Below are 16,475 nucleotides of genomic sequence, written 5' to 3' on the forward strand. Positions count from 1 at the left end.
GGGTATTAACCCTTTTACTGCCAGCCATTTTGGTCAAAGCGGAACTTGTATTGCCAGACAGTTTTTGAACATTTTGCACTGTTTCACTTTAGGGGCCTTTCCTCGGGGGGACTTTTAGTTTACCAAGGAAAACAATATATCGTTTTTTTCAGAACAACCTAAGCTTTCAAAATATGGTAGAATTTTTGTGTAATTCCAATTCTGTAACAAGATATAGGCTTCTAAATGTCTAAAAATGCAAAAAAAATCAAATTTTCCATAATATAATCACACATACTAGAAACAAAAATTATTTTATGCACGAATATACAACTGATTTGGAAAGTCCCATGTCTCCTGAACGTGCCAATACCAAATATATATAGTTTTATGGAGATTTCTCACTTGTATAGGTCAAAAACTCCCAGCAGTACACTACCAAATTCCCAAAGCACTGCTCCAAAAAAACTGCATACTTTGGATTTCAAGGCCAAAATTCCACTAACAGAAGGTTTATCCCAGAAAATTGTACATTTTTGGAAAGAACTGATTCTGGGGAATACAGAATAGGCACAACTGTCTGTCTACTCCAAACTATCAAGTCGCAATGCTTTCCTAAAGTTATTGGTTTTTATCAAAATTTGTGATTTTTTTTAAAAATCGCTTCAAAGCTTCTAGTCTATAGTATCTTATCTCCTACAGGTCATAAAGTAACCAAATAAAACACCCTAAATATGAATGCCTGGGGTCCACTGAACAGTTTGATGCCCAATATGTATAGGTTTACCTAAGTATGTGGCATGTAGGGGCCCCAATGTGAACATACCCCATATGAACTGTCATTTCTGTCATTTCAGCTTCTGCAAAATCAACACATTTACATCATTATATGTGGGATGAAGCTAGTAAAAAGTACGCTCACCCCAGAAAGTCATATATTTTTGGAAAGTACACATTCCCCCGAATCTAAAATGGGTACCCATGTCTTTCTACTCCAAAGTACCAAGCCGCACAGCTTTTCTAAAGTTAGCAATTTTGATGACATTTCCAAAAATCCCCTCAAAGCTTCCACTTTGAAGCATCTTATCTCCCACATAGCATTAGGTACCAAGATAAAACACCCTCAATTTGAACGCCAGGGGTCCACTGAACAGTTTGATGCCCAATATGTATAGGTTTACCTAAGTATGTGGCATGTAGGGGCCCCAATGTGAACATACCCCCATATGAACTGTCATTTCTGTCATTTCAGCTCCTGCAAAATCAACACATTTACATTATTATATGTGGGATAAAGCTACAAAAAAGTACGCTCACCCCAGAAAGTCATATATTTTTGGAAAGTACACATTCCCCCGAATCTAAAATGGGTACCCATGTCTTTCTACTCCAAAGTACCAAGCCGCACAGCTTTTCTAAAGTTAGCAATTTTGATGACATTTCCAAAAATCCCCTCAAAGCTTCCATTTTGAAGCATCTTATCTCCCACATAGCATTAGGTACCAAGATAAAACACCCTGAATTTGAACACCAGGGGTCCACTGAACAGTTTGATGCCCAATATGTATAGGTTTACCCAAGTATGTGGCATGTAGGGGCCCGAATGTGAACATACCCCCATATATACTGTCATTTCTGTCATTTCAGCTTCTGCAAAATCAACACATTTACATCATTATATGTGGGATAAAGCTAGTAAAAAGGATGCTCACCCCAGAAAGTCATATATTTTTGGAAAGTACACATTCCCCCGAATCTAAAATGGGTACCTATGTCTTTCTACTCCAAAGTACCAAGCCGCACAGCTTTTCTAAAGTTAGCAATTTTGATGACATTTCCAAAAATCCCCTCAAAGCTTCCACTTTGAAGCATCTTATCTCCCACATAGCATTAGGTACCAAGATAAAACACCCTGAATTTGAACGCCAGGGGTCCACTGAACAGTTTGATGCCCAATATGTATAGGTTTACCTAAGTATGTGGCATGTAGGGGCCCCAATGTGAACATACCCCCATATGAACTGTCATTTCTGTCATTTCAGCTCCTGCAAAATCAACACATTTACATAATTATATGTGGGATAAAGCTACAAAAAAGTACGCTCACCCCAGAAAGTCATATATTTTTGGAAAGTACACATTCCCCCGAATCTAAAATGGGTACCCATGTCTTTCTACTCCAAAGTACCAAGCCGCACAGCTTTTCTAAAGTTAGCAATTTTGATGACATTTCCAAAAATCCCCTCAAAGCTTCCACTTTGAAGCATCTTATCTCCCACATAGCATTAGGTACCAAGATAAAACACCCTGAATTTGAACACCAGGGGTCCACTGAACAGTTTGATGCCCAATATGTATAGGTTTACCCAAGTATGTGGCATGTAGGGGCCCGAATGTGAACATACCCCCATATATACTGTCATTTCTGTCATTTCAGCTCCTGCAAAATCAACACATTTACATCATTATATGTGAGATAAAGCTACAAAAAAGTACGCTCACCCCAGAAAGCCATATATTTTTGGAAAGTACACATTCCCCCCGAATCTAAAATGGGTACCCATGTCTTTCTACTCCAAAGTACCAAGCCGCACAGCTTTTCTAAAGTTAGCAATTTTGATGACATTTCCAAAAATCCCCTCAAAGCTTCCATTTTGAAGCATCTTATCTCCCACATAGCATTAGGTACCAAGATAAAACACCCTGAATTTGAACGCCAGGGGTCCACTGAACAGTTTGATGCCCAATATGTATATGTTTACCTAAGTATGTGGCATGTAGGGGCCCCAATGTGAACATACCCCCATATATACTGTCATTTCTGTCATTTCAGCTCCTGCAAAATCAACACATTTACATCATTATATGTGGGATAAAGCTACAAAAAAGTATGCTCACCCCAGAAAGTCATATATTTTTGGAAAGTACACATTCCCCCGAATCTAAAATGGGTACCCATGTCTTTCTACTCCAAAGTACCAAGCCGCACAGCTTTTCTAAAGTTAGCAATTTTGATGACATTTCCAAAAATCCCCTCAAAGCTTCCATTTTGAAGCATCTTATCTCCCACATAGCATTAGGTACCAAGATAAAACACCCTGAATTTGAACGCCAGGGGTCCACTGAACAGTTTGATGCCCAATATGTATAGGTTTACCTAAGTATGTGGCATGTAGGGGCCCCAATGTGAACATACCCCCATATATACTGTCATTTCTGTCATTTCAGCTCATGCAAAATCAACACATTTACATCATTATATGTGGGATAAAGCTACAAAAAAGTACGCTCACCCCAGAAAGTCATATATTTTTGGAAAGTACACATTCCCCCGAATCTAAAATGGGTACCCATGTCTTTCTACTCCAAAGTACCAAGCCGCACAGCTTTTCTAAAGTTAGCAATTTTGATGACATTTCCAAAAATCCCCTCAAAGCTTCCACTTTGCAGCATCTTATCTCCCACATAGTGTTAGGTACCAAGATAAAACACCCTAAATATGAACGCCAGGGGTCCACTGAACAGTTTGATGCCCAATATGTATAGGTTTACCTAAGTATGTGGCATGTAGGGGCCCCAATGGGAACATACCCCCATATGATCTATCATTTCAGCTCCTGCAAAATCAACACATTTACATCCTTTATGTGGGATAATGCTACAAAAAAAGTACATTCACCCCAGAAAGCCATATATTTTTGGAAAATACACATCCCCCCGAATCTATAATGGGTAAATATTTCTTATTGCTACAAAGTACCAAGCTGTAAAGCTTTCCTAATTTTGCAGATTTATATGACATTTTCGAAAATCGCATAAAAATGTTGCAATTTGCCGCATTCATCTCTCACAATTTCTTGATAAAGATCAGATAAAGACAAATCACCCCAAAAAGGAACACCAGAGGTCTACTGAACAGTTTGATGCCCAATATGCATAGATATACCAAAGTCTGCGGTATGTACTGAACCCTAAATGAAAATAGCGCATAAGGATTTCTCGCCTGCCAGCTCAGCTTTTGCACACAGAGCCCCCTGTCAGTGTATTATGTGCCAAAACTTCCCCTAACTATACAGATCCCCCACAAAACCATATATTTTTGGAAAGTACACATTCTGACAAATCCAACAAGGGTAAAGAGTCCTTTCTACACCAAAGTACCAATCTGCAGAGCTTTCCTAAAGTTATTGGTTTTTATGACATTTCAGAAAATCGCCTAAAAATGTTGCAATTTGTCGCATTTATCTCACACAATTTCTTGCGTACAAAGGCAAGTCACCCCAAATAGGAACACCAGAGGCCTACTGAACAGTTTGATGCCCAATATGCATAGATATACCAAAGTCTGCAGTATGTACTGAACCCTAAATGAAAATAGCGCATAAGGATTTCTCGCCTGCCAGCTCAGCTTTTGCACACAGAGCCCCCTGTCAGTGTATTATGTGCCAAAACTTCCCCTAACTATACAGAGACCCCCACAAAACCATATATTTTTGGAAAGTACACATTCTGACAAATCCAACAAAGGTAAAGAGTCCTTTCTACACCAAAGTACCAAGCCGCAAAGCTTTCCTAAAGTTATCGGTTTTTATGACATTTCAGAAAATCGCCTAAAAATGTTGCAATTTGCCGCATTTATCTCACACAATTTCTTGCGTACAAAGGCAAGTCACCCCAAATAGGAACACCAGAGGCCTACTGAACAGTTTGATGCCCAATATGCATAGATATACCAAAGTCTGCGGTATGTACTGAACCCTAAATGAAAATAGCGCATAAGGATTTCTCGCCTGCCAGCTCAGCTTTTGCACACAGAGCCCCCTGTCAGTGTATTATGTGCCAAAACTTCCCCTAACTATACAGATCCCCCACAAAACCATATATTTTTGGAAAGTACACATTCTGACAAATCCAACAAGGGTAAAGAGTCCTTTCTACACCAAAGTACCAATCTGCAGAGCTTTCCTAAAGTTATTGGTTTTTATGACATTTCAGAAAATTGCCTAAAAATGTTGCAATTTGTCACATTTATCTCACACAATTTCTTGCGTACAAAGGCAAATCACCCCCAATAGGAACACCAGAGGCCTACCGAACAGTTTGATGCCCAATATGCATAGATATACCAAAGTCTGCGGTATGTACTGAACCCTAAATGAAAATAGCGCATAAGGATTTCTTGCCTGCCAGCTCAGCTTTTGCACACAGAGCCCCCTGTCAGTGTATTATGTGCCAAAACTTCCCCTAACTATACAGATCCCCCACAAAACCATATATTTTTGGAAAGTACACATTCTGACAAATCCAACAAGGGTAAAGAGTCCTTTCTACACCAAAGTACCAATCTGCAGAGCTTTCCTAAAGTTATTGGTTTTTATGACATTTCAGAAAATTGCCTAAAAATGTTGCAATTTGTCGCATTTATCTCACACAATTTCTTGCGTACAAAGGCAAGTCACCCCAAATAGGAACACCAGAGGCCTACTGAACAGTTTGATGCCCAATATGCATAGATATACCAAAGTCTGCAGTATGTACTGAACCCTAAATGAAAATAGCGCATAAGGATTTCTCGCCTGCCAGCTCAGCTTTTGCACACAGAGCCCCCTGTCAGTGTATTATGTGCCAAAACTTCCCCTAACTATACAGAGACCCCCACAAAACCATATATTTTTGGAAAGTACACATTCTGACAAATCCAACAAGGGTAAAGAGTCCTTTCTACACCAAAGTACCAAGCCGCAAAGCTTTCCTAAAGTTATCGGTTTTTATGAGATTTCAGAAAATCGCCTAAAAATGTTGCAATTTGCCGCATTTATCTCACACAATTTCTTGCGTACAAAGGCAAGTCACCCCAAATAGGAACACCAGAGGTCTACTGAACAGATTGATGCCCAATATGCATAGATATACCAAAGTCTGCGGTATGTACTGAACCCAAAATGAAAATAGCGCATAAGGATTTCTCGCCTGCCAGCTCAGCTTTTGCACACAGAGCCCCCTGTCAGTGTATTATGTGCAGTAACCCCCCCTAACTATACAGTGACCCCCAGAAAACCATATATTTTTGGAAAGTACACATTCTGATGAATTCAAAATAGGTAAAGTTATTTTTGTACACCAAAGTTACACCTGGCAAAGCTACGCTAAAAACAGATCAGGAACACTTATATAGGGATAAAATGTGATAAAACCACAAAAATTGTGCAAATCAGTGAAACAACAAAATAAGTTACATGACAGTGTAATTAGTGGCCAGAATATCTGATCCAATAGTTACGCTGTCAAAATAAACAGTTTTTAGGTAAAAGAAAATAAAAACAAAGTGGTAAAATGAAAAAAAAAAAAAAAAAAAAGCAAAACAAAAAAAACCAAAGTGTTTGTGTATACATGTGTGTACATGTGTAAAAGTTGTGTGATAGTGTGTAAGTGTGTATATGAGTGTAAATAAGTGTATAAAAGTGTGAAAAATGAAAAAAAAAAAAATAAAAAATAAAAAATAAAAAAATGCTAAAATGTGTGCTGTAAGTGTGTGTAAATGTATGTAAGTGTGTATAAATGTATGTAAATGTGTGTATAAGTGTGTAAAAGTGTGTAAATGCAATAAAAAAAAAAAGTCCTTACCTGTTCCTGAAGACCGATCGCCTCCTTCCTCATTTGGGCCGGCGCTGGGGGAGAGGGAGGAAGCAGGAAGCAGCAGATGCGATGCGATCGCATCTGCTGCTTCCTGGAGGGTCCTGCGAGCGATCGGCTCGCAGGACCCTGATGACAGCCCCCCTGGCACATTGCCCAGGGGGGCTGTCATTGTTAGAAGCCCTCTGCAGCGGCGGCACATGCCGCCGCTGCAGAGGGCAGCGCTTAAACGCCAACGACGTATGAGACACGTCGTTGGCGTTTAAGCCCTTTTACTGCCATCATGTATGCCATACGTGCTTGGCAGTAAAAGAGTTAAATGAGCTGAGCGCTGTGATTGCCAAACCTCTTCACTTAATTTTTCAGGATTCATTGAGGTCTGGCATGGTGCCGAGAGACTGGCGGATTGCTAATGTGGTGCCGTTATTTAAAAAGGGATCCCGTTCTCAGCCTGAAAACTATAGGCCTGTTAGTCTGACATCAGTAGTAGGAAAACTTTTGGAAGGGGTAATAAGGGATAGGGTACTTGAATACATTGCAGTTCACAATACTATTAGATTGTGCCAGCATGGTTTTATGCGTAACAGATCTTGCCAGACTAATTTAGTCGCCTTTTATGAGGAGGTGAGCAGGAACCTTGATGCTGGAATGGCAGTTGATGTCATCTACTTAGATTTTGCTGAAGGGTTTGATACAGTACCTCACAGAAGGTTAAAGGAACAGTAACACTAAAAAATAAAAATGTTTTAAAATAATTAAAATATAATGTACTGTTGCCCTGCACTGGTAAAAGTTGTGTGTTTGCTTCAGAAAGACTACTGTAGTTAATAGAAATAGCTGTTGTGTAGCCATGGGGGCAGCCATTTAAATTGAAAAAAGGAGAAAAGGCACAGGTTACATAAGAAGATAACAGATAACTGTGTAGAATACAATGGGAATCTGCTACTTATCTGTTATCTGCTTAGTAACCTGTGCCTTTTCTCCTTTTTTCAATTTAAATGGCTGCCCCCATGGCTACACAACAGGGTATTTATATAAACTGTAGTAGTGTTTATGAAGCAAACACACAACTTTTACCAGTGCAGGGCAATAGTACATAGTATATTAATTATTTTTATACACTTTAATTTTTTGGTGTTACTGTTCCTTTAATGATCAAATTGAGGAATATTGGCCTAGAACATAATATTTGTAATTGGATAGAGAACTGGCTGAAGGATAGAGTACAAAGAGTGGTTGCAAATGGAACATTTTCTAATTGGACCAGTGTGGTTAGTGGAGTACCGCAGGGGTCAGTCCTTGGTCCTTTGCTTTTTAACTTGTTTATTAATGACCTGGAGGTGGGCATAGACAGTACTGTTTCTATTTTTGCTGATGACACAAAATTGTGCAAAACTATAAGTTCCATGCAGGATGCTGCCGCTTTGCAGAGCGATTTGACAAAATTAGATAACTGGGCAGCAAACTGGAAAATGAGGTTCAATGTTGATAAGTGCAAAGTTATGCACTTTGGTAGAAATAATATAAACGCTAACTATCTACTGAATGGTAGTGTGTTGGGGGTATCCTTAATGGAGAAGGATCTAGGGGTTTTTGTTGATAACAAGTTGTCTAATGCCAGGCAGTGTCATTCTGTGGCTACTAAAGCAAATAAAGTGCTGTCTTGTATAAAAAAGGGCATTGACTCAAGGGATGAGAACATAATTTTGCCCCTTTATAGGTCCCTGGTAAGGCCTCACCTTGAGTATGCAGTGCAGTTTTGGGCTCCAGTCCTTAAGAAGGATATTAATGAGCTGGAGAGAGTGCAGAGACGTGTAACTGGTTAAGGGGATGGAAGATTTAAACTATGAGGTGAGACTGTCGAGGTTGAGGTTGTTTTCTCTGGAAAAGAGGCGCTTGCGAGGGGACATGATTACTCTGTACAAGTACATTAGAGGGGATTATAGGCAGTTGGGGGATGTTCTTTTTTCCCATAAAAACAATCAACGCACCAGAGGTCACCCCTTTAGATTAGAGGAACGGAGCTTCCATTTGAAGCAGCGTAGGTGGTTTTTCACGGTGAGGGCAGTGAGGTTGTGGAATGCCCTTCCTAGTGATGTGGTAATGGCAGATTCTGTTAATGCCTTTAAGAGGGGCCTGGATGGGTTCTTGATCAATCAGAATATCCAAGGCTATTGTGATACTAATATCTACAGTTAGTACTAGTGGTTGTATTTATAGTTTATGTATGCGAGTGTATAGATTGGTAGGGGTTGTGGGTGCTGGGTTTACTTGGATGGGTTGAACTTGATGGACACTGGTCTTTTTTCAACCCTATGTAACTATGTAACTATTTAATATTGTAGCCTAACATTGCATTCAAGCTTGAGGTTGAGCAGAGGTTCATTTTATACCATCAAAAGATTATTTATAATTTAGATTCATTTATAATTTTAGATTAGGTTTCAGCAAGCTACTTACAAAAGTTTGGTCTTTATTTTCACAGATTTCTGGTTGAACTGTTGGGACTGTTTGATAAGCCCCAGTGATTCCAGCGTGTCTGGATCCAATCGCTCTTTCAGAATCGTGTCTGAGATTAAATACTGAAAAAAGACATATATGAATATAGTTTATGCTAAGGTTTGTCATGGAGGAAGATTTGATTTTCCTGACCAAACACATTTCAGCCATTTGCACAGCTTATTAAACTACAGTCCAATAAACAGGAAGTGAATATTGCCTGAGAATATTGCTTACTGGGAAAGGCACAACATTTGTTTTTAAACTTTAAAGTGACCAAAGTAAACTTTTTATATACATCCCTTAATGTTAATTGTTAAAAATATACATGCAAAGAATATAGGGAACTCACTCTAAATACATGGCTCTTTGCCTATTTCCTGAAGCTATCAGCACCCATTGAGAGCCAAATAGGATTATCCCAAGAGAATATTGTCTTTGCTGCATTTACTTATGGGCAATGCTTCTAGAACTGGGTGCATAAACCCTTGATTTAAAAATAACGGGATACTGTTGTCCTATATGTAATAACTGCTGCTCTGCTTTACAGTGAAGCAGTGATTGCCATGGGGGACATATTTAAACTCCATTAGGTGTCTGAAACAGCTGCTATGGAAGAGAGCCCCTTCCTTTCAGCTATCAGAAATACTTGTCTGTCTTAGGCACCACTGCTTCACCAACCAGAAACTGATGGTAAGTAGATGGACACAACTTGTTTCTACTAGCACATAAATGGAGCAAGGTTTGATGCTGATGCTAGCACAGAACAAGACTGTACTATCACTTAAGCTGGCCATACATTATAAGATCAACTCGTATGGCTAGGTTACCAAACCAGCAGATTTTTCCCAATTTGCCCACCTAAGTGGATCCTCGATCCAATTTGCCCACCTAAGTGGATGCTCGATCCAATTTTCCCACCTAAGTGGATCCTCGATCCAATAAAAAAATAAAAGCTGTCTGATTTTCGGCCAGATATCGGGTAGACCCATCACAGAGCCCCAGATATGCTGCCAGTTTGAAGGGCCACAGCCTAAATCTGTCCATGTACTGTATATAGCGTGACCCCCTGCTTACTGAGGTAAAGCAGCAAATTTGCTATAAGTTATTTAAGTATCCCTTTATATTAAAATTAAATGCAAGCTTACCAAACAGGATGATACTAGTTGCGTAAAATGGTCTCGTCTCCATTTTTCTTCCAAAGAGCTTGTTTCTATATCTGCATAAAGTCACAAGATAAACCTTATTGATTATACCTTCCTCTCTGCTCAACTGCTTGTCTATAATGAAGGGTTAAATCAAACAAACAAAAGACATTTATCTGCAAGTACACTCACTAAGGCATTTTTCATATCAGGATGTTCAGCTAAAATAATGCACATGTAAGTAAAAACGGGTAATAAGAGTTCACAGAAACGCTGCATTTTCTCTGTGCTGCCAAAATTGCAAACGGGGATAAATAGCTCAGCTGCCATCTGCACTTTTATTCCACCGTCAACAAAGATCAGGGAAAATTGTCATCAAAACCAGCACAATATTTTCTACAACTATCAATTCAAGCCATTCATTTTAAGCTCATACAAATGTTGGGGGAAAAGAAACAAGATTTACTTGAAGAAAAAAATATATTTAAACAGAACTACTAAGTTCTTAGCCTTTCTTATTTCAGTGTTTTGCTTTATGCAGCTGCATTCTTTAAATTGTTGACAGGGTAAGAGATGAGGACAGTATATTACAGAAGTAGACATGCAAAGAAAGTCTCTAACCATGGATAACAAGGGGAAACAGGAATCAGAAAATTCTGAGCACCAGTATAATTTAAAGGAGAAGGAAAGGCATTTTAATGCCAATAGATTAGCCACATGAGTGCCACCTAGAACACTTTATTTATTCTGCAGAAAGTTTTACCATACCTAAGTAAACAGCCCTAGAAGGCACCTATTTTTAAGATAGCAGCTGCCATTTTAGCTTGGTCTTAGTAACTTCAGTGCTGCAGCTCAGATAATACAGAGTTGCAAGGGGAGCAAAATCTGATGGGAGGGAGGAAGGGGAGAGGGAGAGAGCAGCAAACTGAGTAGATTCCTGCCTGTTTCCTTTGTTCTAAGAGCAGGAAGTCTGACACAGAAGAACATGTGTATACAAAAGAATAAAATAAATCCTGTGTTTCTTTTGATAGAGGACTTAGAGCAGTGTTTCTGTGAGTGCTTATGGCTGTATTTACATAGACCTTTCTGATAAAGCTTATTTAGTTTTTACCGTTACTTCTCCTTTAAAGAAGATATTTTGTAGTCAGGGGCTCATTACCCCCAAGAATATGGTCTGCAGTTTTTTTGCATGGTGCATTCCATTCCATTCCATTACTAAGCATAACTGCTCCAGTTTATCTGATTTATCATCTACTAAAGTCCCCAGTGAACCATTGAAAAACTATTTGCCGCCTTCCTGATTTTCTTTTGCATGTTTGTCACACAAAATGTTTCTGATCATCAAACACATTTAACTATTAGTCAAAGATAACACAAGTAAACACAAAATGCAGTTTTTAAATGAGGGTTTTTATTATTTAGGGAGAAAAAAAATCCAAACCTACATGGCCCTGTGTGAAAAAGTAATTGCCCCCTGAACCTAATAACTGGTTGGGCCACCCTTAGCAGCAATAACTGCAATCAAGCCTTTGCGATAACTTGCAACGAGTCTTTTACAGCGCTCTGGAGGAATTTTGGCCCACTCATCTTTGCAGAATTGTTGTAATTCAGCTTTATTTGAGGGTTTTCTAGCATGAACCACCTTTTTAACGTCATGCCACAAAATCTCAATAGGATTCAGGTCAGGACTTTGACTAGGCCACTCCAAAGTCTTCATTTTGTTTTTCTTCAGCCATTCAGAGGTGGATTTGCTGGTGTGTTTTGGGTCATTGTCCTGCTGCAGCACCCAAGATCGCTTCAGCTTGAGTTGACAAACAGATGGCCGGACATTCTCCTTCAGGATTTTTTGGTAGACAGTAGAATTCATGGTTACATCTATCACAGCAAGCCTTCCAGGTCCTGAAGCAGCAAAACAACCCCAGACCATCACACTACCACCACCATATTTTACTGTTGGTATGATGTTCTTTTTCTGAAATGCTGTGTTACTTTTACGCCAGATGTAACGGGACACGCACCTTCCAAAAAGTTCAACTTTTGTCTCGTCGGTCCACAAGGTATTTTCCCAAAAGTCTTGGCAATCATTGAGATGTTTTTTAGCAAAATTGAGACGAGCCATAATGTTCTTTTTGCTTAAAAGTGGTTTGCGCCTTGGAAATCTGCCATGCAGGCCGTTTTTGCCCAGTCTCTTTCTTATGGTGGAGTCGTGAACACTGACCTTAATTGAGGCAAGTGAGGCCTGCAGTTCTTTAGATGTTGTCCTGGGGTCTTCTGTGGCCTCTCGGATGAGTTGTCTCTGCGCTCTTGGGGTAATTTTGGTCGGCCGGCCACTCCTGGGAAGGTTCACCACTGTTCCATGTTTTTGCCATTTGTGGATAATGGCTCTCACTGTGGTTCGCTGGAGTCCCAAAGCTTTAGAAATGGCTTTATAACCTTTACCAGACTGATAGATCTCAATTACTTTTGTTCTCATTTGTTCCTCAATTTCTTTGGATCTTGGCATGATGTCTAGCTTTTGAGGTGCTTTTGGTCTACTTCTCTGTGTTAGGTAGCTCCTATTTAAGTGATTTCTTGATTGAAACAGGTGTGGCAATAATCAGGCCTGGGGGTGACTACAGAAATTGAACTCAGGTGTGATAAACCACAGTTAAGTTATTTTTTAACAAGGGGGGCAATCACTTTTTCACACAGGGCCATGTAGATTTGGAGTTTTTTTTCTCCCTTAATAACGTAAACCTTCATTTAAAAACTGCATTTTGTGTTCAATTATGTTATCTTTGACTAATAGTTAACGGTTTTTGATGAGCAGAAACATTTTGTGTGACAAACATGCAAAAGAATAAGAAATCAGGAAGGGGGCAAATAGTTTTTCACACCACTGTATATAGTGTGCATACACTACATAAGGAAAAAGTAAATGGACTTTTCCAATACAAATCTAGAAGGTTTAATTCATATAGATGGCAAGTATGTCACCCAACTATATAAAATGGGAGTGCTTCTGATTCATTGGAAACGCAGGCTGAGAATAAAAGATGATCTTCCCTATGTGACTCTGCCCCTACTGTGTATACTTCTCTGTAAATTATTTCTAAAGGTTTTCAATTAAAGCTAAAAACAGCAAAGGAAACTAAGTATGGGGGAGGGAATAATTTTTCAATAATTCTACACAACTGTTTTGCAAAATCTTTTGCTTCTCCAGAAGGAATCTCAGCAGAAGACAATATGCTGTCGCCACCCACCTCTACCTACTCACTATTAGTCATTTAGTTTTTTTTTTTAAAGACAGGCAGCAGAAAATATAAAGTATATTATAAAAGCAGGCTAATTCATGAGACTGGAACTTACCCAAAATACAAAATACATCTGCTAAGACCGAGGGCATGTCATCTCTAAAGGCCTGAAAAATAAATATTTAATTAGAATTAAACAGCCAATATCTACATATGTGTACATTAGCAATTATCTATTGAACCTTTGTACATTAAAAAGCAACAAATGACATAATTAACACAACCCACCTGCTTATAAGCCAATTATGTTAAACCTTCAGCCCTCAGCTGTTTAGCTCTGAATCACAGAATGCCCCTCCAATAAAGCATTGTTCAACAGTTAGTCAACATGTAATTTTCTGGTTATAAGCCAATGGATCTATATAATGCACAAGAGCCATGAAAATCCTGTAAATTATATCCTTAAAAGGATTCGGTCATGAATTTTACACAGCGATACACTTTATAACTGCTTTTAGGTAACCTATTATTTCTCATACTCCCATGTAACTTGAGGAGTTCCAAGTTGGACTTGGATTTTTTACTATTAAAGCTGGCCATACACCAATAAAATCTCATGAAACACAGATTCATATGATTTTCAGATCATTATGTGGGCTCCAAATTATCATTCTGAAAATTTTCAAACCATGTCGGTTGGTTGTTTAGTTCATCTGCCAGGTTAGAAAATTCCGGTCGGATAATGATTAAATCATTACATTGTGCATGTATTGTGTATCTGACGATATCCTTGGGGGGACCTACAATGCATTTCCAGGAGGTAACTTTCATACGATTACGTCTGCCAACTATATGCTGAAAGCATCCTCCCATTTGTTAATTTTAGGGCTTTATGCTACAATTTCAGTCTGAATGTTCTTTTCAGATAGCTGCATTTAAACGTATGATCAATATCTGAACATTAGTTGGAAAAAGACTCAAATCTGAAAGTGCATGGCCAGCTTAAAGCTGGTCATACACATTACAATTACAATCTTTACGACAAATGGTCGCAGGAAAGATCGTTCCTACCATCCACTAAAGTTCAGGGCTGAACCGTCAGATGTGGAGGTAGAATTCAGCCCTAAACAAAGCTTTTTCTTGGTCATCAACCGCGCCTGATCAAAATCTTTTGTGCCGCCCGATCGATCGATGACCATTATCCAATGCTTTTGCGATATCAGTCGTCTCGTCGATCCACCATACACACTGAATATTGTATGACACCTTGTTTGGCACAATAATATCAGTGCTGCATGACCAGCTTAAGTGCTATTCTGATATCTACCTCTATTAGCCATGAAGGTGTCAGGTAGCTGCTATCTTGCTGCCTACCCAATGTTCTGCTGATCGGCTGCTGGGAGTGGGGTGATATCATTCCAACTTGCAGCTAAGCAATAAAATGTGACTGAAGTTTATCAGAGCACAAGTCACATGGTTGTGGCACCCAGGGAATATGAAGAATATGGCTAGCACCATGTGAAATTTCAAAATGAAAAAAAATCTGTATGCGCTTTTGGAGAATGATTTGAATGCAGGATTCTGCTTGGTAATCTTTATTAACTGATGTGTTTAATTAAAGCATGTCTTCCCAAGACAGTATTCCTTTAACATTATGAACGGTACTAGTTATAATCGGTGCTTAGTGACATAAACACTCATTGAAGCTTGTGTATTATAATAAATAATATACCCCCTGTTGTAAAATATGATGAAATTAAAAGTTACAACAGAGTTCCATGACCTTTATAAAAAACGCTTTTGTATGGTCATGGAACTCTGGCAATATTTCTGAACTTCTGGTAAGATTTTCTTAACTTCTTGAAGTTATATGATGTTATGGTCGCTGGTCTTGTCTACATACTGACTTTTTACGTACTGACACGCACTTCGCTGCTTGATGGCTTTGTGATATGGTTTAGTTTGATGCATATATTTGGATGAATCGCTGCACGCTGTGTAAGAAACATGGTTACAGTTTTATTTTATTATTTTTTGTATATTTGTTTCTTATGTATTATTTGATGTTTTTGAAGTACACTAGTCTGGCAATTTACATGTCACATTCACGTCATGATTCTTGTTTCCTGCCACTTGTTGTATTTAGGTTTGTCCCACTATCAGTTCTGTAACTTTGACGTTTCGGCTGGTATCCCAGCCTTTCTCAGTCTTTTCTTATAATTTGTGAATACATTTCTTCAATTTGCTTAAGTCCTGTGTGGAGCGGCCAGTCTGTTTGAGTTCCTGTACATACCTGTGAAGACTGCACCCAGGCAATATTTCCTTCTATATCGTGAGTGCCCTCCCTGTGGTATTACCCTTAATTTGATGTTGGACATGTGCCTGTCACTGGAGGGCTTTGGCATTTTCGCCCCAGTGCATAAAAGACTGATTTTGAAGTATTGAGCATAAAATGCTGATAGCTCCAATACAGCATAAGTGCTGTGTCAGACAAATAGAGCTAAACAACATTCTCCCAGTGATCAAGGGGATTCTAAATCTGCAAGTGTAGCAGCACTGTATTATGTTTACGGGGATTTTATGATTATTGGAAACACGTTATTTGGAACATATGCCAGACCTTTATAAATGAATCACAGTAGCTTCAAAAGAGAGATATAAAAGCAATTAATCATTGTGACTATAAAGCTTCACACAGAAGCAAATACAATATTACACATTATAGGCCAGCAATGTCAGCCAGTCATCCCCTTAATGCTCAATTGAAACCCCCTGATTTTTAAAGGACCCATTAGTATCAGCTGCCTGAACAGATTTAAAGGAGTGCTTGTACAAAAAGTGGAATCATTCACAATGTTTGTTTGCACAAACTAGCATGCTGTGCCTACCTTAAACATGGTTTCCTCTAAGATATACAAAAGAAAGTGTGATTTATATAGGTTATATTATAGTGTTATAACCAACATTAAGTATGATGTGCAGTAGT

The 16,475-nt window shown here is 38.8% G+C and overlaps 1 protein-coding gene across 1 annotated transcript in view; it reads right to left on the minus strand.

Annotated features, from left to right (window-relative positions):
- The window catches only part of thoc2 (THO complex 2), an 80,412-nt gene that overhangs the window by 49,664 nt on the left and 14,273 nt on the right, over positions 1-16,475 (minus strand). The window contains exons 4-6 of the mRNA XM_004916871.3: positions 13,605-13,656; positions 10,260-10,330; positions 9,073-9,194 (exon numbers count right to left, since the gene is read on the minus strand). Coding sequence (XP_004916928.1) covers positions 9,073-9,194; positions 10,260-10,330; positions 13,605-13,656 — 245 coding nt within the window. The remainder of the gene's footprint in view (positions 1-9,072; positions 9,195-10,259; positions 10,331-13,604; positions 13,657-16,475) is intronic.

This window comes from Xenopus tropicalis, chromosome 8 (genome assembly GCF_000004195.4).
Source record: "Xenopus tropicalis strain Nigerian chromosome 8, UCB_Xtro_10.0, whole genome shotgun sequence".
NCBI classification, from domain to species: Eukaryota; Metazoa; Chordata; class Amphibia; order Anura; family Pipidae; genus Xenopus; species Xenopus tropicalis.